Below are 25,000 nucleotides of genomic sequence, written 5' to 3'. Positions count from 1 at the left end.
ACTACAAATCAACAGCTAAACTTAAATACTAAAAACTGTAAAATGTTTAAACTAGAAAAGACAGATGAGGAGAAGGAGCTCAGGGCATTGGTAAGTGTGACTATGTACCACTGAATATAGCATAACAAGGCCACAGTGTCAACAGGATTCTGGAATGCATCCTGCAAGGAGTAAACTGCACATAACAGTTGTTCATACCTCTTCAATACAGAGCAACTCTGAGATCTTGAGGATAGTACTAGATGCCGTTTTTGCCAGCAGTGCAGTAACAAAGCAGTTGCACTACTGGAAAGAGCACAGATGATACTTACAGGAGTAGTGTGCAAAATGAAGGGGTCACATTGTGATGAAATGTTAAAAAAATATAGGACTTAGGAGTCTGGAAACAAAAACAGGTAGAGGGAGACATGATCTGGGTCCTTAAAATTTAAGGGGGAGTTGAGAGAGTACAGCTGAAGTAGAAAGATGAATGGGGGTGTGGGGATATCAGCTTCAGACTGAAGGATGAAGGAAAGACACTTCAGTAGGAATCTTAGGAATATTTTTCACAGAGAGAATAGTGAGTGCACTGAATGATCAAACTCACTGCATGCATTGAAATTGTGGATGCATTCAAGATGCCTTGGGGTATATAGAGTGAAGGTGGGGTAAACAGAGACAGGGAGGCAGTGATGCATCACTAGCTACAGGATGTGACTGGATGTCACCTCAGCCTGTTATGTGAATGCTTCAAATAAGACAACGCTTTTTCACTCATCACTCAACACAATTTAAAAATCAGTAATTTACTTACAATGATCTTAATTGCTGTCACTTTATTAATTATGTAAATTCCAGATGGTTACCATGAAAAAATATTATGGACACCTGACTTCATGTTGCAGAATACTCATACCTGATACAAGGAAATCCCTGAAAAAGAATATGCTCCTGCCAACATTACAGAACAGTCTGCCTGCAAGAGGTCTTTGCTCTGCTACAAATACAAGCATGCTTCAAACTACTTGAGTAGAACCCAGAGCCCATTATGCATTGTGCTTCAAAAAGCCCTGCCTTCTAATAACCCATGGAGCTACCTTACATCTTGCTACAGTGCTATTCAGAATACTATATGCATGTCACTGCTGGGCCTCCAATAATCTCTAAACTTCTATTTATAAATCCCACTGAATTTCAAAGGATTTATAGGAATTTCAAAGCAGTTGAGTCTCATGACCATTTTTAATTTACCAGTACCCACCCTCAGCCTGTACCAACTTTTTCCAGCAGATATAGGCTGGTCAATCCCAGGGTACCCATCTAATCATATAGGTTCTGCTTGAAAGATGATTGTGCATTGAGCTATGTAACCAGATGGGGCAGTCTGTTTCAGAGATGGGGAAGACAATGAATGTCTCTCTCCATTGCATTTTATTGATCTGCAGGTGAAGATTTAGGATACTGATTCTGATATTTGAAGAGCTATTTAACTAACATTCTAATGATATGGAAGTCAAGGTATAGATCTTCCCTCAAGAGTCTATAGGATATAGAATGGAATAGTACTTTCAGCCTGTCTGGGTAGATGAAAATGTTTTGGGCCATGATCCTCTTAGTTTGAATCATCTGGAATCCATAATCTTCTTTGTTTGGATCCTCAGGAATATTTCTAGTTGTTTGATACGTCTACATCCCAAAGGTGACTGCTGGCCCGCTTAATACATAAAATAAGGGAAAGGTTACCTCTTCAGATTGGGGTGATATTAACTGGGCAATTAGCTGTGCTTCAGATTGGGTGATATTACCTGGGCAATTATTTATTTTATTTTTATTTATTTTACATTTGTTAACCGGGCTAGTCCAACTGGATACATGTCCATTTTCAGTGGAGGCCCGTGGAGAAAAGCTCCACTATCTAATGCATAATAACAAAAATACATTCAAAGTACATAGGTAATTTAAGACACAACTAAAACAGGCATTTAAAATTACATAGGGAATTAAGACACAAGTAAAACAGGCATATAGGCTTTCCTTTCAGTAAGTTCAAAAAGGTGAATACAGAGACTATCAAATTTCTACAGTACAGGTCAAAGTACATAGGTAATTTGAGATTCAACTAAAACAGGCATTCATAATTACATAGGGAATTTAAGACGCAACTAAAACAGGCATTTAGGCTATCTTTTCAGTAAGTTCAAAAGGTGAAAACAGAGACTATCAAATTTCTTCAGTACAGGTATATAAAATGTGAGACAGAAATAATTAAGTAGGTTTAAAAGCAAAAGATAGAGTTACTAGAAAATTTTAGTTTGAAGTTGAGAGAGTCAATTTCTTAGGTAGAGATGAAAAATAAAATGGAGAAATAGAGTTGGGAGACAGTGCAAAGGATGCAGGAGAAGGTAGGAGGTACGTGATCAGCTAGGGTTATTGCAAGAGCAAAGCCAGTGATTGGTTAGAAAATGTTTCAGTTGAGTTTTAAATAGTGTGATAGAAGTTTGGGCTAAGAGGTCTGTAGGAAGTTGATTCCAAATTTTACTAACTGAGTTGGAAAATATAGAGTCACCTGCTGTATTCTTTGATAGAGAGGATTGAATCAGTATTTTATTGGAAGAGCGTAGGGTTTTTAGGTTGTTATAGGGTTTTATCAGGGTGGAGAGCATTGGTATCTTTTCTGGGTGGTGAAGGGCTTTATGGGCAGTTGTAAACTGATAGTATTGAATTAGGTGAGGTAACTCCAGCCACCCTAGGTTAAGGAGGTTCAGGCAGTGATGTGTTTTATATGGAGAGGCAGTGGCAAATTTGGCAATGTTGTTATAGGCTGTTGTAAGCCTATTGATGTTATGTTTAGAAAGATTAGTATATATGGGGGATGCATATAGTAGAGTAGAGATAAGATATGTTCTGGCTATGGTAGCTCTTGCTTCAGGAGTTAAGAAAGATTTGATTCTGTAGAGAGAACCTAATTTTTTGTTAGTTGCTTTTATGATAGAGTTGATATGAAAATCAAATTTTAGTAGGTTGTCGATAGTGACTCCTAGAAGTTTGGTTGTTTGGTCAGGAGAGATAAGGGTGCCATTGTTAGAAGTAAGTGTGAAACTAATAGGGGGAGACAGGTGTGTGGGGTTTAAGAGAAGGGTAGGGTTTAAGAGAAGGCAGTGATTGGAGAATCACTGTTCTATGGTGGTAAAAGTTTTTTGAGTAAGTGAGTGGAGGTCAGCTTGGGTTGTGGCAGAGCAGATGATGGTGGTGTAATCGGCATACTGAATGCAAGTAGTTAGTGGGGTGGCTAGATACAGGTCATTAATAAAGATGGAAAATAAAAGAGGACCTAAGATGGAGCCCTGAGGTACTCCTAAAGTGGTAGGGAGAAGTTCGGAAAGATTGTTGTTCCATAAAACAGCTTGTTTCCGATTCTGAAGATAGGAAGTAAACCAGCTTAAAGCAAGATTATTGAGAGAGAGATATTTTAAAAAATGTAGGAGGAGTTGGTGATTCACCATGTCAAAGGCTTTTGACAGGTCAACAAAGAATGCAGATGAAAGAAGATGCTATTCCGGTTTATATTAATGGAGTCTGTGAAGGATAATAAGGCTGTTGTGGTGCTATGGTGGTAGGGACGAAAGCCATGTTGGCAAGTAGCTAGAAGGTTATTAGATAGGAGGTGATTTAAAAGCTGTTTGTGGATGCATTTCTCCAATATTTTAGCAATAGGAGATAGCAGTGCTATAGGGCGGTAGTTCGAGTACTCAAATGAATCGCCCCATTTGAAGAGAGGGATGATGTGGGAGATTTTCCAGAGTAAGGGTATAGTACTTTCTTTTATGGTTCTGTTGATTAGAATAGAGATAGGGTAGGCAATAGCTTTAGCACCTAGCTGGAGATATTCCTCTGGCAATTTGTCAGCTGAGGGGGTTGAAGGGTTGAGTTTCTGAAGTAAATTAAGAATATAGGAAGTAGGTATGGGTTTAAGTTGAAATAGAGGTGGAGTGCAGTTAGTATTACCTAGTAAAGAGGGGTCAGGGCTTTGTTGGTTGGCAAGTTTAAATATGGTTGAAGTAAAGAAGTTATTGAATGCGTTAGCTGTTTGTAGGGGAGAGTCAGGGCAGGAGCCTAGTGGGTTGGGGGTTTCAACCTTGCCGGGGGATAGTAGTGAGTTAATTGATTTCCAAAATTTTTGTGGTTGGCGGTGGGAGGATTGCTGTAGTTCCTTTTATCTTGTTTGATAGCAAGCTTAGTCTTGTTCCTTTTTTGTTTGAAGCTAAGGTGATCAAAAGAGTCTATCGTGGTTCTCCATTTAGTCCAAGCTTTATTCTTACTAAGGATGAGTTGTTTGGTGTTGGTTGTTAGCCATTGAGCTGTCTTAGATTTCATTCGTATAGAACGGATGGGGGCATGATGATCGAGAATAGTAAGAAAGGTATTATTAAAGTGGTTAACAGCTTCATCTATTGGGAGAGTTTTTAGAGGTGACCAGTTAATCAAGCTGAGTTCGTTTTGAAACTGCTGAAGGTTAAAATGTTTTTTGCTGCGAGATGAGCGAATTAGAGGAGGTGTTGTTAGATGAGTTTTGTGCCTAATGATGTATGTGAGAGAGTGGTCGCTAAGGTAGTCTGGGAGGGTACCTGTTGAATACATTTGTTGGGGACTATTAGTCAAGATCCAGTCGAGAATGGTTTCTTTGTTATTGTTTTTATTTGTTCTAGTTGTGGAGTTAATGGTTTGATGGAATCCGTGCAGGTTAATAATGGTAGATGGATTAGTTTGTTTGCACATGTTCCAATCAATATTAAAGTCACCTAGTAGTATTGTTTCTTGAAGGAGATTAATTGAAAACCAGTTTAGTAGGTCTTCTAATATGGGGGAATTGTTGCCTGGGGGAAGATAAGTGCAGATAATATTGATAGTTTTGTGTGAGTTTAGGGAGAGTTTGGAAATAATCAGTTCAACATTAGAGTCATGTGGTGGGGTAAGGGCTGATTTACTTATTTCCAGTCCAGTTTTGAAGAGTATAGCTACTCCTCCACCTTTTTTGTTAAGACGATCTTCTCTTAGGATGTTATAGCCAGGGGGGATAATTTTGTTATCTTTTATTGTGGGTTTAAGCCAGGTTTCAGTAAGACAGAGAATGTCAAACTGTTGGACTTCTAGTAGGGCATGAAGAGCAGGAAGTTTGTTACATATGCTACGGATGTTAAGATGAGCTATTGTGAGAGATTTGGGAGATTTAGTTTGTGGTGTAGACATAGGTTTCATAGTTTGGGAATTAGGGGATGGTATGTCTGTGTTTGGGCCTGGATTGGGGTGGATATCCCCATCAATTAATGATAAACTATGAATAAGGTTAGTTAGTTGTGAGGTTTTGATGCTGTGCAAGTGTTTTGTGAGTCAAAGAATAAGGTATTTGATGTGTGAGAGATGATAATATTTAGGTTCAAGATATGAGTTGCTGTATATGGGACTGTGATGTGTTGTGAGTGTAGTTGGGGGGGTAGCTAGGGTATGTTTGTGTGGAGTACAAAAGGTAGGATTTAAAGGTTGCTCATAGTAGGTTATGAGGTAGGTAGAGGTAAGAATAGTTAGAAGAGTTAGTAGTAGGAGAGGAAGGTGAGTGTAGGACATGTTGAGATGAGTGGGGATTGTATACAGTAGGTATGTGTTCAGAGAGGGAAAGGGTGGGTGTGGGAGTGGACTGCTATGGAGTGGGTGGAGAGAAGAATATGTTCTGATTGGCTAGGGAATGTGGTGGGTGTGGTTATGCAGGGATAAATGTAGAGGTCCCAGGGGCGGGTGGGATTTGAGAGCAGGGAGGGGAGCGGAGTGAGCCCGAAGGGCGAACGGAGCTGGCAGAGTCAAAGGAGTAGGAAATTGCTGAGAGGAAACAATCAGCCAGGTATAATAACAGCAGGTAACAACGGCAGATCAGTAGTCAGGAATCAGAAAAATGAATACTAGTTGTATAAATCCAAATACAGCAAAAAGTAAGTATTACTTTACAAATCTGAACACTTTTAAAAGAAATTCCTGAGGTCTAATGGCTTACCCACTAGCAGAATGTAATTGCTGAAGAGCACTTGTGTCCTGGTGGGAGACTAGAAATTTAAAGATGGCTCCATGCTCAGCAGGATTCTAATATAGACTTTGTATTGGGTGAGGGAGATAGCACAAGGGGTGTAAACCAGGTGGAATGCAAAGAAACCAGAGAGGCAATCAGTGGAAATCAGTGAAGGCCTCAGAGAGGGTAAGTAATAATTCAAACTACCTGTAAAGTGAAGGAGAGAAGAGACAGCAAAGTTTATTAAGGTTGGGAGTGTGTCTTTACATTGACTTGCTGATTAGTAACCAGTTTGTGCACAGATTAGAGAAGGGAGATACATTAGCAATGATAGAGATGCAAATAAGCAGGTGATCCTCCAAGTGATACAAACTAAGGCAGAAAGAACTGAGAGGGCTGCTTGATGGTTAATTTAATTTAGTCACAGAGATGTGAATTAAAATCTATACTGTCTATTGGACAGTTAAGATTACTGTACTATCGGGGGGGGGGACACAAGGCTACAACAGTCAGTTTTATTAGCAGTTATAGTTCTAATTTACAAGATCATTAGCGTTCTAAGTGGAAGAATTTTCTGAGTACTGTCTAATGATCAAAGTAGAGATGTCCCAAATTACATTTTCATTTTGTAGTGGAATGTTAATTGAATTTCCCTAGGTGAGAAAAGCATTATAGTTCTAATTTACAAGATCATAGTGGGCGTTCACATCTGTGGGCAGTACAGTGATATCAAACTCCTGCCATATAACATGCGTGGACAGGGAGAAAAATAAACAAATACATGGAATACATGGAACTGAGTAAAAATGGGAGTTAAGCAGTTCATACTTAGATCAGTATGCAGCACAACTGACTCAAAGAAGGTGGAGATGAGGAAAACATCCAACTGAGCATTCCTAGATGTGTCAAAAGCATATGACAAAGTCCCAATAAAGCTGATTTGTACAGTCCTGTGATGCTTTGAAGTCCTGGAAACATTGGTAGAATCAGAAGATGCTATGTACAAGGACCAAATGACACAGGTATGAAGAGTGTTCAGACTTACAGAGAGACTGCCAGTGGGAGCAGGTGCTCCTTAGGGTTCAGATCTGATAGCATTCCTGTTTGTACTAGTGATGGACTACATTACAAAACTGGTTAAAGAGGACAGATCAACAAAGCTGCTGTATGCAGATGATATGGTACTACAAACAGCCAGTGGGGGGGACTTCAGCAAATCACAGGTGAATGGAAAGCAAAACTGAAGGTGCAAAGGATGAAAATGATTACAGACAAGACAACTGTCCTAGCAGCAAATAAGGACTTAGAACAAACTGATAATTAAAATAGAAGGGAAAATAAAGGAACAAGTTAACAGCATCAGGTATCTGGGATGGGTAGCTGAGGAGAAAGAAAGTCTGATTGAGGAGTTGAAAACTAGAATTAGATGGGCTGCAGGTAAGTGGCAGAGAGTGTCAGGGGTAGTGTGGATGAAAGAACGCGAAAGGGCTGATATGTAAGGTGCACAAAACAGTGGTGCAACCAGTGCTTCTGCATGGTACACAAACCTGGGAAGTGAAGGCAGTTTGAGATTATGGAAATGAAGTACCTGAGATGGGTGGTAGGATGCACACTTTGTGGCAAGTGAATAAATGAGGACTTCAGAGCAGAAGCCAAAGTAGCGCGAATTGCAAGAATTGTATGGTAGCCCAGTCACATGTTGAGAAAAGCAGAGGAGGATTTGGTGAAGAAGGTTTGGGAGAGAAGAGAAGAAAGAAAAAGGAGACAAGGGCATCCAAATAAGAGAAGGACTGAAGGGTTGCACAAGAAAAGAGCTTTGACTTTCAGGCATGGCTGTCAAAGAAGGTTGAATAGTACACTGTGCTGAGAAAAGTCATGACAGCTAATGCAACACTCTGTCACATACAGAATAAATGGAAAAGGAGGAATAATTATGATGATGACGAAAATGATGAAGAATAAGATATTGTCTATACTACATGCTGAGGATAGGAGATGGCTACCAAATGTGGCAATATTGCACTGCTGTATTTAATTTGAGAGACTTTTCAGCAAACAAGGTATTTGGCTGTATGAGTTTGCATTGAAATGCAGAGAGGGTAGTTATGGTGAGACAAAGGTTGTACTTGCCTCAGGAAGAAAGTGTTATGGAGTGGGAGCAGTTGACTGAGGGGGTTATGCAGACTCAAGTATTTACAACTGAAAATGCCAATATTACATGTGCAGTCAGAGATGAAGAACTACAGGGTTCAGTGTGTGGTATTTGGCTACAGCAAGCTTCTGCTCTGAAATTGTAGCAAGTAGTTTTGCTATAGTTTGCAGTGTTTTTTTTTATATTTATTTATTTATTTATTTTACATTCAACTCTAAGAAGCTAAAATTACCTTTTTGGTCCTCAAATTTGAGATGTGGGGGGAGTATATTGAGAAATGGTACAGGGCACATAATAGCTTGCTGTAATTCTGCTGGAATGAATGTTATAATATTTTTAAACAGCTATGTGTACCATCCTTATATAAGATATATTAATCTCATTACATGTGAATAATTTGAGTATTGCTGTACTGTGTCTATGCTTTACTACTACACGCTTTCTGTGTGAAAATAAATTATGTTCTTTATATTGTTCTAAGTTTATATGTTGTGTTTTGAGCCCAGGTAGTGGTTTAAAATAGTATGATGACCAGTGCAACCATCTGGTTAACAAACCGAATAAATAATAAGTAAAGTAAGCAAAGGATTTTATTATGATATGAGCAAGGTCAGTGACTTTGGTGATGGATCCATTCAAAGTTTCTCAACAAGGCTTTTATCCATTCAGTTAAAAGTAGAATAAATGAGAAAAAAATGTTTTACTTTTCAAATAACCCGCAAACAAAATCAAATGGTGTTATTAGCTTCGACTCCTACAAATCTAAGGTTGTTGCATTTTATTACCGTTGCCCTTACTTTACAGTGGCAGTTGCTGCAGTTTTGTAATCCCACAATTTCTTATAGTTATGTTGCAAAGTTATGCACTCAGAGACTTCATCTGTGCTGCTCACATACATCCATGTCTATTCACACCGTATTATAATTGTGACTTAAAGGGTTTGTACTTACGGGTCACATAAAGTTGGGTTCCATTTCCTGCTGCAGACACATTTACTTTGTCTGATTTAAACTTCACACAGTAATACATCCCAGCATCATCCCAGGTGATATTTGTAAATCTGATGGAATGATCAATGTTTCTTGTTGCATTATCTTGTACAGCTATCATTACTCGTGGATCTGGTTTATCACTTGTGAGCTGTGAGTACATGAGCTGCTGCTGATTGTCCCCCTTGTACCATCGGACAGGTCCCAGCCCTACCACTGACAAAGTGCAGTTCAGTATAACAGTGTCCCCTTCCCTGCCAGTAACTGATGGGCTCTGGTATATAGTCAGTCCAGAAGTACCTGAAACAAATAAAGGTTAATAATTCACAGTCAGAATCTGCTTATGAAAAGAGATGTTAAACACGTGTAATGAGGTTTGTAATAACCAATACTGTAAGCTTCATTAATAACCTAATGATTGAAAAAGAAATGTTAAACATGTGTAATGAGGTTTGTAATAACCAATACTGTAAGCTTCATTAATGACTTGAGGATTGAAAAAAAAATGTTAAACATGTGTAATGAGGTTTGTAATAACCAATACTGTAAGCTTCATTAATGACCTAAGGATTGAAAAAGAAATGTTAAACATGTGTAATGAGATGTGTAATAACCAATACTGTAAGCTTCATTAATGACCTAAGGACTGAAAAAGAAATGTTAAACACGTGTAATGAGGTTTGTAATAACCAATACTGTAAGCTTCATTAATGTCCTAAGGATTGAAAAAGAAATGTTAAACGTGTAATGAGGTTTGTAATAACCAATACTGTAAGCTTCATTAATGACCTAAGGATTGAAAAAGAAATGTTAAACATGTGTAATGAGGTTTGTAATAACCAATACTGTAAGCTTCATTAATGACCCAAGGATTGAAAAAGAAATGTTAAACATGTGTAATGAGGTTTGTAATAACCAATACTGTAAGCTTCATTAATGACCCAAGGATTGAAAAAGAAATGTTAAACATGTGTAATGAGGTTTGTAATAACCAATACTGTGAGCTTCATTAATGATATAAGGATAACAATCTTACTATCGTACCTTGTGATACTATTAAATGTGGTTAGACAAAAGTCCGGTCACCAAAATGTCAGACGTCAGTGATACATCGCAGTACATCGCCGACTTGTACTCCCTGAACAACTTAGTTTTAATTCTCCTATACAACTAGCGCCAAGTATATTTTCCATTTATCTATCTCCCACCTGTTGATTGTCAGACACTGCTCAAATTTGGTAATGGGATATAATTTCCATGTCACCCTGAAAATGCACATTTCCCTAAGTGGATCCTAATGTTTCAAATGCACAACAGTAAATACAGACAGAACAGCTGTGATGCCTAATCAGTAAACCCCTGGAAATGCCGGGACCCTTTAAAGTGAGTCTGAAATAAGGAGAATGAATGCCGAAAAAATGGAGTTACATATACTAAGTGCAAGATGGTAATTTCCCTGAATATTCCCTTTCTTTTGAGGTATGGTGATCTCGGATTTGGTATATAAATTTTGGGTTTGTGGGGGTGGTTTGCACACTACTTTGAGGTTAAGTTTTATGAAGAACAACTGTCTTCGAGATTTGCTCTTCTGTGTTTTCAGTATTTTTTTTTTTATGGGCTTGTCGACACTCTGCAGTTTGAGTGCAAGTATTTCAGTAGGGAGCCGCGTTAATTACTTAATCAGTCCCATATGATAAATATTTCAAACAATTATTTATAATATTGACTGCAATGGAAAATTACTGCAATGATTACAGGGTAATTTAAAACATGTCAGCAGTTAGAAAAACATCTAAGACATTAAAAGGAATGTGAGTTTTAATGCAGAGATCTTTTTACTATATGCGGTATCCTGTGCATAAGTCTAATACAAGGTTTGATATCATAGTTTAGGAGGTCACGTACATGTTCCACAGCTTTACAGATGAGGCTTATCAGGCTGATGATGCTATAATTTCCTGAGTCAGTGACAGGGCGACCCTTATTTAGAGGCATTACCATACTAGTGCACCAGAGCTCTGGGACAAAACCTGTAAGTGGTCAAAGTGAATATGCAGTGTAGTACATAAGGTAACGAGAGACTAATCATGATTAAATGGATCTCTAGGAATGGTAATTCATCAAGTCCCTCTCAGTCATACCAGTACCCCATTATCTGGCTGTCACTGTCCAGTAACCATAAAACTCTGTCCACATCTGTCAATGTTCATGTAACTTTCTTTTTTTACTTTTGTAAAGATCACAAAGATTTGTATTTAGATCAAAACTTGTATTTCATATTCTACAACAAAAAGACACAAATTCAGGAGCAGTTAGAATAACACATTTTGCATTAGCAAGGACTTTATGAACTATACACAGTCTGAAAGTTACATCTCTTTCATTATTTAGTAACTGCAGTCCACAGCAACTGCAAGAAAACCATACATTTTACAATGCATGAACCAGAATACCTCTCAGCTTTTTTCTTCAGCAGTTCTGGATGATGAATTGGGTGTCAAATATTAAACATTGTTTTATTATTTGTTAACCAGGTTAACCCACTAGACAATATGTCCTTTTTCAAAGGTGACCAGGAGCACTCCATGGTTAAGTGACTTGCTCAATGTCACACAATAGACAAGCAAAAGGAGAAAGATTCAAGCCCTGCACTTTTGACTAGTCTTTCTGCTTCTCCCGGTTAGGGGTTGCCACACCGGATCACTGGTCCGCTCATGATTGGCAGTGGATTTTTACGATGTCGAGTTGCAAGCCCAGCACCCAACCTTCAGAAAAGGCACACACATGCACACATGCGCATGTGCACACACACACACACACACACACACACACACACACACACACACACACACACACACACACACACACACACACCTACTTTAGTCAATCACAGGGAGGACATGCAGGCTCTGCAAAGAAGGTGGTCCAGCCAAGAATCAAACAGGAGACCCTCTTGCTGTGAGGCAACTACAAGAAGTAATTTGATAACTTCTCAGAGCTTTAGGATCCAGACAACTGTAACTCACTTTGAAAAGTTAACAGAAAAATAGATATTGCACGGCCTTGTACTGGATAAAAAAAAGGAATTTTGATACTCTAATGTCTGCCATTACTGACTGACTATAATCTTTAGTGATTTACCAGAAAAATGAAGATAATTAGGGACAGGCCATACATATGAGGTAAAAATCATAGATGTTTTGCAGAACTGGAGGCAGATGAAAAGCAGACAGACAAGTCTAATTCACTTAAAAAGTTAAAAGACCCAGTGTTGCATCAACAAGAGCCAGAAAGCTCTAATAACTGCATTGCTGACTGCAAACCTCAGAGATTTTAATCCTCAGTGATTTGTCAGAAAGTGAATGAAGGTATGTCCGAAAATGTGGAACATTAAGGCTCTAAAATCTCGATAAGTTGTTTTCTGTAGTCAAGGGTATAGATGTTGACTCCTTTACCTGACATTTGCCTACTTGTTTTACCCCTAATGAGCTGCTTACTGTAGTCGAGTACAAGGATCGATTACTCCTACTGACATTTGCCTTGTCCATTGCTCAGAGCAAGTCACTTAACCAGACAGTGCTCCTGAAACAGTGGGTTTACCTATTTGACAAATAGAATTAAAAAGGACAGGGTAAAAAGCACAGTTCATATGCATTTTCTTTTCAGTAAAAAACTTTGATATTCTAATTGCATTACAATAAAATGTTTTCCAGGGAACTCTGTGTAAGTGAGTTTTAGGTTAGAGGTCCTCTGAGGAAAGGAAGTAAAGAAGTCCACACACACACACACACACACACACACACACACACACACACACACACACACACACAGGCTTTTTTCTAAAGGAAGAAAAAGAAACACACTTACAGATCTTTTCTTAAAAAAAGAAAAGAAAAAAAGAAAAGGCAGTACTATAAAAAGTTCTGTGCTATTTAGTTTTTGCTTCTATGAAGCCTCTTTCACTGGCTCAAAGAGAAAATCAGAGCAAAACAGAGCAGCCAAATGATTGGAGGACGTGGGTGGGGCATTTTTTTTCTTTAACATTTATGGGGACCCCCTGCCAGTTACTAGGCAGTTGCCTATGTAGCATTGTGCTGGATCTGCCCTGGAATGTAACAGAGAAAGTTTAATGAGAAAGAAGTAATCAATTACTGAAGAACAAAACATGAAATTGAAACAGAACACAAGCAAGTTAAATACACATATATAACAATGCTGTAGCATAGTAAGCTATCAACATGACTAAACATGAAACTAAAACGTACACATGGAACTTAAATACAATTGGTAACAATGCTGCAGCACAATATGCCATCAACATGACTAAACATGACACTAAAACAGAACACAAGGAAGTTAATTACACATGAGTAACAATGCTGCAGCACAGTAAGCCATCAACATGACTAAACATGAAACTAACACAGAAAATGAAGTTAAACACACATGGTAACAATGCTGCAGCACAGTAAGCCATCAACATGACTAAACATGAAACTAAAACAGAACACAAGGAAGTTAAATACACATGGGTAACAATGCTGCAGCACAGTAAGCCATCAACATGACTAAACATGAAACTAAAACAGAACACAAGGAAGTTAAATACACATGGGTAACAATGCTGCAGCACAGTAAGCCATCAACATGACTAAATATGAAACTAAAACAGAACACAAGGAAGTTAAATACATACGGGTAACAATGCTGCAACACAGTAAGGGTCTATATCACAAAATTGAATGTTGTGAACGCCGAATACCAGAAAACCGAACTTGGTAGTTCGAAAGTTGAGAATGTTGAAGCCGTGGAAACCTGAATTTTTTTCCCAGGGAAAGAATTCAGTTGGCCATTTCTGCGGCTTCGGCATTGTCGGACTGGGTCAAACTAAGTGTACGAATGGGTAGTTATGGACTTTAGGGTTAGGGTGCGGGGCAGGTAAGTGTGCGATAGTGACGGACTTTAGGGTTAGGGCGCAGGTCAGGTAAGTGTGCAGCAGTGACAGCCTTCAAGGTTAGGGCGCGGGTCAGGTAAGTGTGCGATAGTGACGGACTTTAGTGTTAGTGCTGGGTTAAGGATATTGCATAGATAGTGATGTATGTTAGGTTTAGTGTAGGTTTTGAAGGTGTTTGGTGTGATTGTGTTATGTGTGTGTTTTTCAGAACAGCAAATTTTTTCACTTGGAAAAAATTTGCTGTTTTGAAGTGTCGATGTTATCCGAATTCGATCTTCCAAATTCAAACTTATGGTCTTCGACATTTTGAAAGTTCGATTTCGTGATACAGACCCACACAGTAAGCCATCAACATGACTAAACATGAAACTAAAACAGAACACAAGGAAGTTAAATACACATGGGTAACAATTGCTGCAGCACAGTAAGTCATCAACATGACTAAACATGAAACTAAAACAGAACACACGGAAGTTAAATGGGCATGGGTAACAATGCTGCAGCACAGTAAGCCACCAGCATGATTAAACATGAAATGAAAACAGAACACAAGGAAGTTAAATACACATGGGTAACAATGCTGCAGCATAGTAAGCAATCAGAATGACTAAACATGAAACTAAAGCAGAACACAAGGACGTTAAATACACATAGGTAACAATGCTGCAGGGCAGTAAGCCATCAGCATGACTAAACATGAAACTAAAACAGAACACAAGGAAGTTAAATACACATGGGTAACAATGCTGTAGCATACTAAGACATCAACATGACTGCAGCATAATGCAGTTGTTCTACAGCTGTGGGGATGGAAATGCTATTGCAAGGCACTTGTTTACTCAAAAAAATGTAATGAGAGTTTTATTGAAAAACATTAGCACATCAAAAATTGCTGCATGGATATATATTTTCCAAACAGTAAGAACTGTGAAACTCTAATGCCTGTCATTACTGACAGCTGCTGTGTTGATAGAGGAATGAAGGCAGAATCCATGCAAGAGTTTGGCAAAATGACAAGTAAGTATGGAGCAAACGGCATGCCATATGAGACAATTGCGATAAGTACACAGTGGCATGCTACATCCATGCCGGAAGAAAAGACTGACCAGCTTAAGGCATTATTGGTGCAAATACTTGCAGACATGGCAGAGAAAAGTACATACATCAACCCACTACCCCTTTTTCCTATTTTTGGTCATGGTGTAAGGGTGTCACTTCAACAGTGACAATCATCTAGAGCAAGGGTTTCCACCAATGGGTGGCTAAACCTGCTGTGAATGGCAGAGATTTAACAGCATTAAATAATAAAGCAGAAACTGAAAAGTGAGAGGCAAAATTGTCTTTATGGAGAGCTGTTCACACTAATGCAAGGGAAAAAATAATGAACTGAATAACTAAACAGATAAACTAACAAGCAAACAAATAAATCAATACATAAACAACATTTGTTGCAGAGTAAACTGGATGACCTATATAGTTGCCACTGATACAACAACCTTCAATCAGTGCACCAGAACAAGGGGCAGAACTGGACACTGTAATGCTCCTTGAGACTACTTGCCCTGTGGCTTTGCAGCTTGAATTTTGTTTGCGTTTAATTGATAGAAAGGATCACATGGTATACCAAAACCTGCTTTCAAGCAGCCATCAAATCCCAAGAAAATAGTCATCAAACTTTTGAATTATATCAACGAAGAGAGACCTTTCAGTGTAGCTGCTGACAAGCATTCCTGTAAACTGAATGATTGCATGATATGGCTGGATTAAGACTGCATTTTGACAAAATTCAAGGCGATTGTTTGGATACAAAAATTGACCATCCATTTGTGGTCACTTTGGTAATCAAAATGCTGAAGAAGAATCATATATTTCTGGCTACACTCCTGTACTCATCTGTCTGTTTAGAACTTATACTTTAAATTTATTTTACATATTTACATTTCTGTATGCTCTAGTTTATTTATTTTAAACAGAAAATTAATATTTCATTTTAAATATTCGAGACTGTTTACTTTTTAGCTCAAGGTTATGTATATTGAATTTAGATTACTAAGGTCTGTTTTATATCTGCCTGTTGAAGAATGACTGTTTAGAACTAAATGCTTTGACTGTTGGTAACATTACCATAAACTGGACAGCAAGAGGTGGCAATGAAGGATTATCATTGAATCCTATTTATAGAGTGTGTGTGTGTGTGTGTGTGCGCCCACACACGTGAGTGTGTGTGTGTGTGTGTGTGTGTGTGTGTGTGTGTGTGTGTGTGTGTGTGTGTGTGTGTGTGTGTGTGTGTGTGTGAGTGTGTGTATGTGTGTGTGTATGAGTGTGCGTACATGCATATGTTTATGTGTCTGTGTGTACGTGTACAAAACAATTCTAGACACATGTTAAATGCAAAGATTGGTCTGTATGGCTTTGTGCTGGATATCCATGGGCTCCATTGTAAATGCTAAGATTGGTCTGTATGGCTTTTGTGCTGGATATCCATGGGCTCCATTGTAAATGCTAAGATTGGTCTGTATGGCTTTTGTGCTGGATATCTCTGGGCTCCATTGTAAATGCTAAGATTGGTCTGTATGGCTTTGTGCTGGATATCCATGGGCTCCATTGTAAATGCTAAGATTGGTCTGTATGGCTTTTGTGCTGGATATCCATGGGCTCCATTGTAAATGCTAAGATTGGTCTGTATGGCTTTGTGCTGGATATCCATGGGCTCCATTGTAAATGCTAAGATTGGTCTGTATGGCTTTGTGCTGGATATCCATGGGCTCCATTGTAAATGCTAAGATTGGTCTGTATGGCTTTGTGCTGGATATCCATGGGCTCCATTGTAAATGCAAAGATTGGTCTGTATGGCTTTTGTGCTGGATATCTCTGGGCTCCATTGTAAATGCTAAGATTGGTCTGTATGGCTTTGTGCTGGATATCTCTGGACTCCATTGTAAATGCTAAGATTGGTCTGTATGGCTTTGTGCTGGATATCCATGGGCTCCATTGTAAATGCTAAGATTGGTCTGTATGGCTTTGTGCTGGATATCTCTGGGCTCCATTGTAAATGCTAAGATTGGTCTGTATGGCTTTGTGCTGGATATCTCTGGGCTCCATTGTAAATGCTAAGATTGGTCTGTATGGCTTTGTGCTGGATATCCATGGGCTCCATTGTAAATGCTAAGATTGGTCTGTATGGCTTTGTGCTGGATATCCATGGGCTCCATTGTAAATGCTAAGATTGGTCTGTATGGTTTTTGTGCTGGATATCTCTGGGTTCCATTGTAAATGCTAACATTGGTCTGTATGGCGTTTTGTGCTGGATATCCATGGGGTCCATTGTAAATGCTAAGATTGGTCTGTATGGCGTTTTGTGCTGGATATCCATGGGCTCCATTGTAAATGCTAAGATTGGTCTGTATGGCTTTTGTGCTGGATATCTCTGGGCTCCATCTAATGTGGGTGAAACTTTAGGTGGGACAGATTATAATACTGAGCTGCAGCTGTACAATACAAAGATGTTTTGGGTGTTGCAGTTGTTGGCTCTTTCCTGAGGCAGCACAGTTAAGTTTACCAATGCCTTTAAGGCCACTTGATCTTCACACATCATTCCATAGGTTCATAGGTTTAACTATGCTAACAAACACCAGGGCCTTTATAAGCCTAGTTGTGCAACCCAACCCAACTGCATCTCCTAGTAACATGTGCATCTTAATGGGGTAGATATGTTTGTTAGGAGATGTAGGTTTGTTAGGAGAGCTATGTTAGTTAAGAAGTTGCTAAAAAAGTTATGCTGGAGCTATGTTAGTTAAGGAATGTTTACTGTAGGCCTTGGTCTCTAAGAGACATGGGGGCCAGCCCAGTGATGAATTTGTCATTTGTCATCCAATGGTCAAGGTTACATTTGAAGAAAGTTAGGGATGGACTCTACTTCAAATGAATTGGAAGCCTATTCCAGAGCACGGGGATCCTTTGAGTCTCATATCTGTTGTGTTAGCATGTTCTTTTTATGTCAAAAGCAAAGTTCAAATCTCTGTATCTACAGTTTCTGGTGCTGCTTATTTTGTGGATGTGCAAAAGCTGCATCAGTGCTGGATCTAAGAATGCTATATATGCCAAGCACAGATCACCTCTCAACAACCTGTAGGTGATTGAATATAGAGACAGGACTCTAAGGTGATCTGTATAGGACAGTGTGTTAATGCCCTGGATTCTCTTAGTGAGGAACCTTTGTGTGAATTCCATCTGCTACATGTAGAATATGTATGTGTGTTGTACCTTTAAGAAGCATTTCCAAGGACACCATGTGCATATAAATAGCCAGCATGTGTTAGCTTCTGTGCCATTTTGAGAGTGCAGCCAGAGAGTGAACATGTATGAGAGAAATAGTCAGTTTGTTTTTAAGTTTATCTAAGTTAAAGTTACTAAGCCTCAATCCTGATGTGTATAATAAAGCTGCTTGAACAGAACCAACAAATGTTCGTCTGTTTCATCCTGACCAGATGAGCGACATGGTGGCAGAACCAGGATTCCAGAGACTGCTTTTCAGAGCTATGAGGTGCAGAGCTAACAGTTAAGGTAAATTAAGAGAACTGAGAGAAAAAAAAGGGCCAGAAATTAACCAAAGGTAATGAAAACTTGCATGAACAATTTATTTATTAAGAAGATAAAACAGAGCATTATAAGGGCATAGAACACATTATTAAGCAAACGAATAGCATGGAAATGTTTTTAAGCAAATGAAAGGCATAAAAAAGCTTATTAATTAAACAAAATGTTTGAAATTAAGATATTTGATAAAACAGTTATCAGAAAAGCATATAAGAGGTTTCAAGCTACCTCAGAATTGCAAAATGAGCATGTTTAAAGTAAAACGAGCATGTTTACAGTAAAACAAGCATGTTTAAAGTAAAATGAGCATGTTTAAAGTAAAACATAGCATGTTTAGAGTAAAACGAGCATGTTTAAAGTAAAATGAGCATGTTTAAAGTAAAATGAGCATGTTTAAATTAAAACAAGCATGTTTAAAGTAAAACTAGCATGTTTAGAGTAAAACAAGCATGTTTAGAGTAAAGCGAGCATGTTTAGAGTAAAATGAGCATGTTTAGAGTAAAACGAGCATAAGAAAAGTATAATGGGCATGAAAAGAGATTAAATGGGCAAAACAAATACAATAAAGGGCAAAAAGGGCACATTAAGTGTAAATAAAGCAAAGCGACTGCATGTTTTTTGGTAAATTACATTGTTTTGGCATAAACTATTTCACTCCTAAATAATATAACTAAAGTTATTCAAAGGGTCTCAAAGAGTGCAAAAGTGCTTACAGTGTGTGTTTATTACTGTGCATTTCTTCTAAAGAGTTTACTGTGTGCAAAGTGCAACTATTTCGTGAAGTGCAGTCAAAATACAGTTATTTCGAAAAGTTTCTTCTGCTGGGTGTGTCTATTCTGGGCTATTCTGGACAAAGGGCTGCCATTACAGAGTGTTTCTTGCACTGTAAAGAGTTATTTAGCAAAGAACAGCCATTTTGGAAGTGTTTCAGGGTGCTGTTTACTGTTTATTTGCAAAATGCAGTTATTTCGAAATGTTTCTTACTCTGAACTTTTTCTGCCCGGTTTATTCGCATAGTGCAGTTATTTTGAAATGTTTCTTACACTGATAAGAGGTGATTTCTCAAAGTGCAGTGATTTTCAAGAGTGTTCTTGTGCCATAAAAATGTATTTCACAGAGTTCAGTTACTAAGAGCATGTGGAGGACATGCAGACTCCACACCAAAGGTGCTTCAGCCAAGAATCGAGCTGGAGAACCTCTTGCTGTGAGGCGACAACGCTAAGCGCTGCAACACCGCTGCCTCTATTGGGGCATAGTTACAAGTACTGGCATAAATTTATGACATATATGTATGTGCGTGTGTTCATGCATACTTTCAAAAGCCTTAACTGATATGTGTTAAAATGGTAGAGGCATTTCGCAGACCAGTTCCACTTGTGTTTGATCAGAATATTGCAGAGAATTGGAGAATATTTGAGCAAGAGTACAATATTTTCATACAAACAGCTTATTCTAACAAAGATGCATGCACCAGGAAATTCATTTTGCTAAACCTAGCTTAGTCAGAGGCCATTGAAAGCGTTCATTTGTGTATGCACCAGCAGTGCATGAAGGACAGGGGGAAAACCATCATATTGTTGTACAGGCTGAATCAAGGGAAGACCCCAAGTGTTTGAAATGCAAATTCAGAGAAATGTGCAATCCCCAGACAAATGTTACATTAGAAGCATTTGTTTTACACAAGAGATCAAAAGCAAGGATACAGTTTTGTAGGTTGCATTACTGATCTGAGAAATAAACCTAAAACGTGCAGGTTTTGTGATTTAAAAGATGGCTTGTGTGTGGTATTAATAGTGCTGCAGTGAGAAAGATTTTGCTTCATGACAGTGACTTAACACTGAGCAAAGCCATTGAGATTTGTCAAATCCATGAAATTACAGAAAGGCACACAAGTATGCTTGCAAGTGATAAGTGCATGGTTTCAGCAGGCTCCAGAGCAAATGTAGGCAGCATGCAGCATGTAGCAAGAAGAAACAGGCCTAAGCACAGGGCAGCTGCAGTCCCTACGGGTGTGGCAGGTAAACCACATAGTCTTCCAGTAAGTTCTAAGACTAGTTCAGTTAAAGGAGTATGCTCAGTGTGGCATAAGGGTGAAACAGCAAAACCCAAATCAAGCTTTATTGTTAACTGTCACAATTGTGATGCCAACCATGAGTCTAAAATAGAAAGGTGCTTACCATTTGGTCAGCAATGCCATAAGTGTAAAAAATGGAACCATTTTCAAAAGTTTAGCAAATCAAGTAAACCTCACTCAGTTATAAAGAAGTGTCACTCAGAAAAGCAAACTGCTCATATAGAAAGCTGCAGGTCTACTTTCTATGTAGATGGTGCATCAGTAACTGGTGAAAAGATTAACGCAGTACATTTATTGGCAAGAAACGTAGTGTTTTATCCATGATAAACCCACCAAGCTCAAAGTAGACACAGGTTCAAAGTGTAGTGTTATGTCAGCAGAAACATTTGCTAAGGTGAGAGCTGGTGAGCAACTTAATTTTCCCAGTTGTGCGAAACTTGTTGCTTATGGAGGTGAAGAGATTCAAACCGAAGACTCATTAGTGCTTTCATGTTATTTGGCTGGGAACCATTATAGCTTACTATTCTATGTAGTCCGAAGACCTGTGCAGTCTTCTCAGAGACAGTTTGAGAATGAATTTGCTTTCCTTTACCAAAGAAGTCCATCATATAAGCACATGTCCCAGTTCTAGCTTCACTGATACTATTTTCTCAGAATATGCTAATGTTTTCAATGACAAGTTCGGCAAGCTTCCAGTTGTGTATTGTATGAAGTTAGACCCAGAGGTCAGTCCAGTGGTCAGACCAGCAAGAAGAGTTCTGATAGCTATGCAGAACAAAGTCAAAGCTAAGTTGGAGAAAATGGTGCAGCATGGTGTAATTTGTCCAGTTACAGAACCAACTGAGTGGGTGTACTCCATGGTAGCAGCTCACAAAAAAGGCTCAGATGAAATCAGAATATGCATTGATCCAAGAGATTTGAACAAAACATTAAAAAGACCTCATCATCCTATGCGTACAGTCAAGGAAGTCGCAGCCATGATACTGAATGCCACTGTTTTTTTCTGTCTTGGATGAAAAGAGTTAATTTTGGCAAGTGATGCTTGATCGCAAATCTTCATTACTGACTACACTCAGTATCCCATTTGAAACATATAGATTCCTCAGGATGCCATTTGGAATAAATTCTGCAAGTGAAGTCTTTCAGTGTGAAATGGAGCAAAATTTTTAAGGTTTTACATGTACCATAATCGTAGATGATTTATTGGTCAGAGGCAATGGTGAAGTAGAGCATGACAGAAACCTCAGGAAAGTTTTTTTTTTCAAAACAGGTTTATTGTTTTAACATATAAGAAAAATATCATAACAATTTTATACAAGTAATTAAAAATAGGTATTATTATAATATTCAACAAAACAACTAAAGTATTTACAAAGACATCCACTACAATCAGATCAATTAATTAAACTAAAATACCATGCTATTGAAATTAAAATTTTTTAAACAAATTTTGTAAATTATCCCATACAATAAAATAAGATGTTTTTCTATTTGTTCTAGTCCTAATTGTGTTTATTTCCATGTGGCACACAATATTCATAACATTTTTAAATTCATTGAATGAAGGAGGTGTATCTGAAATCCAATTTCTAGTTATTATTTTCCTAGCCACTGCTAGAATAGACCATAACAAGGGAAGCTTAACCTTTTTAACACTTTGAGGTACAGGTGTGTTGAATAATATAAGAGATTTAGAAATAATGAAATTATCTGTAAAAAGAGCCTGCAAAAATTCATTAATTGACTTCCAGTATTCTTTCAATTTTATACAGTCATAAAACATATGAGCCCAGTCAGCATTAATTTCTACATTACATCTCTTACATAGATTATCTTTATTATTTATTTTATTCATCATCAAAGGTGTATAAAAAGATCTATGTAAAAATTTCCATGTATAAAGTCTCCAGACAATGGAAGACATAGTTCTATAAGCAGATTCCAATATATATTGTTTATCTTGTTGATTTGGTGGGTCCCCATTAATAGAAGTGAAATAATTCCAGTATGAATCTACACTGTAAAAAGTTTCTTGTCTGATAACTTTATGTATGTATGAAAGTTTACCTTTATCAGAAACTTTATGTTGTAAATTTAATATCAAGTAATCAATCAGTGTTGGAATAGATTCTTTAACAGTTATAGACATTAAATCTATTTTATTAATGAGATGTTGTCTAAAGGTCTGAACCTCTAACCAGCAAGTTTCTCTTAGATCAAATTCTTGTTTTAAGAAATCTAGATTTTTAACTTTATTATCAGATATCAACTGATACCAATACTTTAGATCATTATCTATAGCTAAATGAGTTCCTTCAGAAGTAGATGACAAAAGCATACCCTGAGTATACATTATAGGAAATACAATAAAATTCCATTCCCTATACTTAGGGTGCATGAATATAAAGTTACGATAACTAATAATAATATTTAATGGGTAACAAACCATATGTTTAGGTGTAATAGGTGAAGTACAAAATTCCTTTAGTAACCATAACATGGAGTTATTTACAATCATATTTTTATGTGTTAAGGAGATTTTCATGAAGTGCATACTAATTAGCTCCCAATAATCTTTCCATTTTGTGACATATGACTGATCTATTAATAAAGTAATAACTTTTACAATAGAAGAGATAGTATATAAATTAAAGTCTGGAAAAGAAATACCCCTTGAGACCAGCTATTAGTATGTTTCTTTAATGCAATCCTAGGTCTATTAGGTGCCCATAGGAAATTTAACATTAGTGTGTTCAGTTTCTTGATAATTATTTTTGTAGGTGGAAGTATTATTGATTGTATTAAGTATAAAATCTTGGGGAATATTATCATTTTAATAATTGTAAGTCTCTCCTCCATAGTAAAAACATATTATTCCAGGTATTAAAAAGATTTTGTATATTAAGAAAACAGGTATTATAATTATTATATATAATAGATTTAATATCTTTAGATAGTATTATACCTAAATAAGTTATCTGACCTGAATTGGGTACATATTTAGTAAAATCACTAATGAGAATATTTTTCGTGTATATATAGGTAGTATTTTAGTTTTTTCTTCATTGAATATTAAACCAGAAATACTTTTAAAATTCATCATGTTATCAAATAGAGACTGTATAGAAGAATTAGATCCTGCTGATGTAATTAGAACATCATCTGCAAAAAGTTGAATTTTGGATGTTGTATTTTCATCTATTTCAAAACCCTCTATGTCAGTACTGTTTCTGATCAAATTAGCCCAAGGCTCCATTACTAAAGTGAATAATAGTGGAGAAAGTAGACATCCTTGTTTTGTACCTTTAAGAATGGATATTTTTTGTGAAACATATGTTCCTACCTTAATATAAGCCAACGTTCCTTTGTATAAATGTTCAATTAGATTTACAAATGCATCTGAGAAGTTTGTGCGCTTCATTAAGGTAAACAGATAGTCCCAACTTACTGAATCAAATGCTGAACTTATATCAAGACTAATAAGTGTTAAATCTTTCTTTTTCCTATTTGCAAAATCTATTAATGTTAAAGTTCTTCTTATATTATCAAAAGTATTTCTATTTACAATGAAGCCTGTCTGATCTATATCTATAATGCCAGGAATGATTGTCTTCAATCTATCAGCAAAGATACTCATAAACATTTTATAATCAACATTAAGTAATGAGATGGGCCGATATGAAGAACATCTAGTTGGATCTTTATTAGGTTTTAAAATTGGCGAAATAAATGTATATTGCCAAGATGGGGGGGGTTATTAACTCAGTTTGGGCCAAAATAAAAACCTTATGTATTAATGAATATGTATTTTTAGAAAGGATTTTATATATCTCTTGTATAATACCATCATTACCCGGTGCTTTGTTTGATTTAAGCTTATTTATTTGTGTAATAACTTCTGTATATGAAATACTCTTGTCCAATAGTTTAATCTGTTGTTTATTAAGCTTTTTATTCATATTTGTGGTTATAAACTCCTTTATTTTATCTTTAGGTTCCATGTTAATATTATTATGGTTAATTTTGTGAAAGTGATTTCTAAATTCATCTAGTATTTCTAGTATACTAGAAACATTCTTCTTTTTCCTTAGAGAAAAGATTTCTTTGATATGTTTTTTTTTATTCAACCTTTTTGTTTTATTTTTAAGTCTATGTAAGTATTTGAGGCTTATTGAATAAGACAAAAACTTGTATTTCTCTA

General features: G+C 37.2%; 1 protein-coding gene across 1 annotated transcript in view; it reads right to left on the bottom strand.

Moving 5' to 3' along the window:
• The window catches only part of LOC122810800 (tyrosine-protein phosphatase non-receptor type substrate 1-like), a 402,967-nt gene that overhangs the window by 84,667 nt on the left and 293,300 nt on the right, over window positions 1-25,000 (bottom strand). The window contains exon 2 of the mRNA XM_044082361.1: window positions 9,137-9,475. Within this exon, the coding sequence (XP_043938296.1) occupies window positions 9,137-9,475 (339 nt within the window). The remainder of the gene's footprint in view (window positions 1-9,136; window positions 9,476-25,000) is intronic.

This window comes from Protopterus annectens, chromosome 9.part0 (genome assembly GCF_019279795.1).
Source record: "Protopterus annectens isolate FY-2018-M chromosome 9.part0, PAN1.0, whole genome shotgun sequence".
Classification (NCBI taxonomy): domain Eukaryota; kingdom Metazoa; phylum Chordata; order Ceratodontiformes; family Protopteridae; genus Protopterus; species Protopterus annectens.
This window is presented reverse-complemented; position numbering and strand designations above follow the sequence as displayed.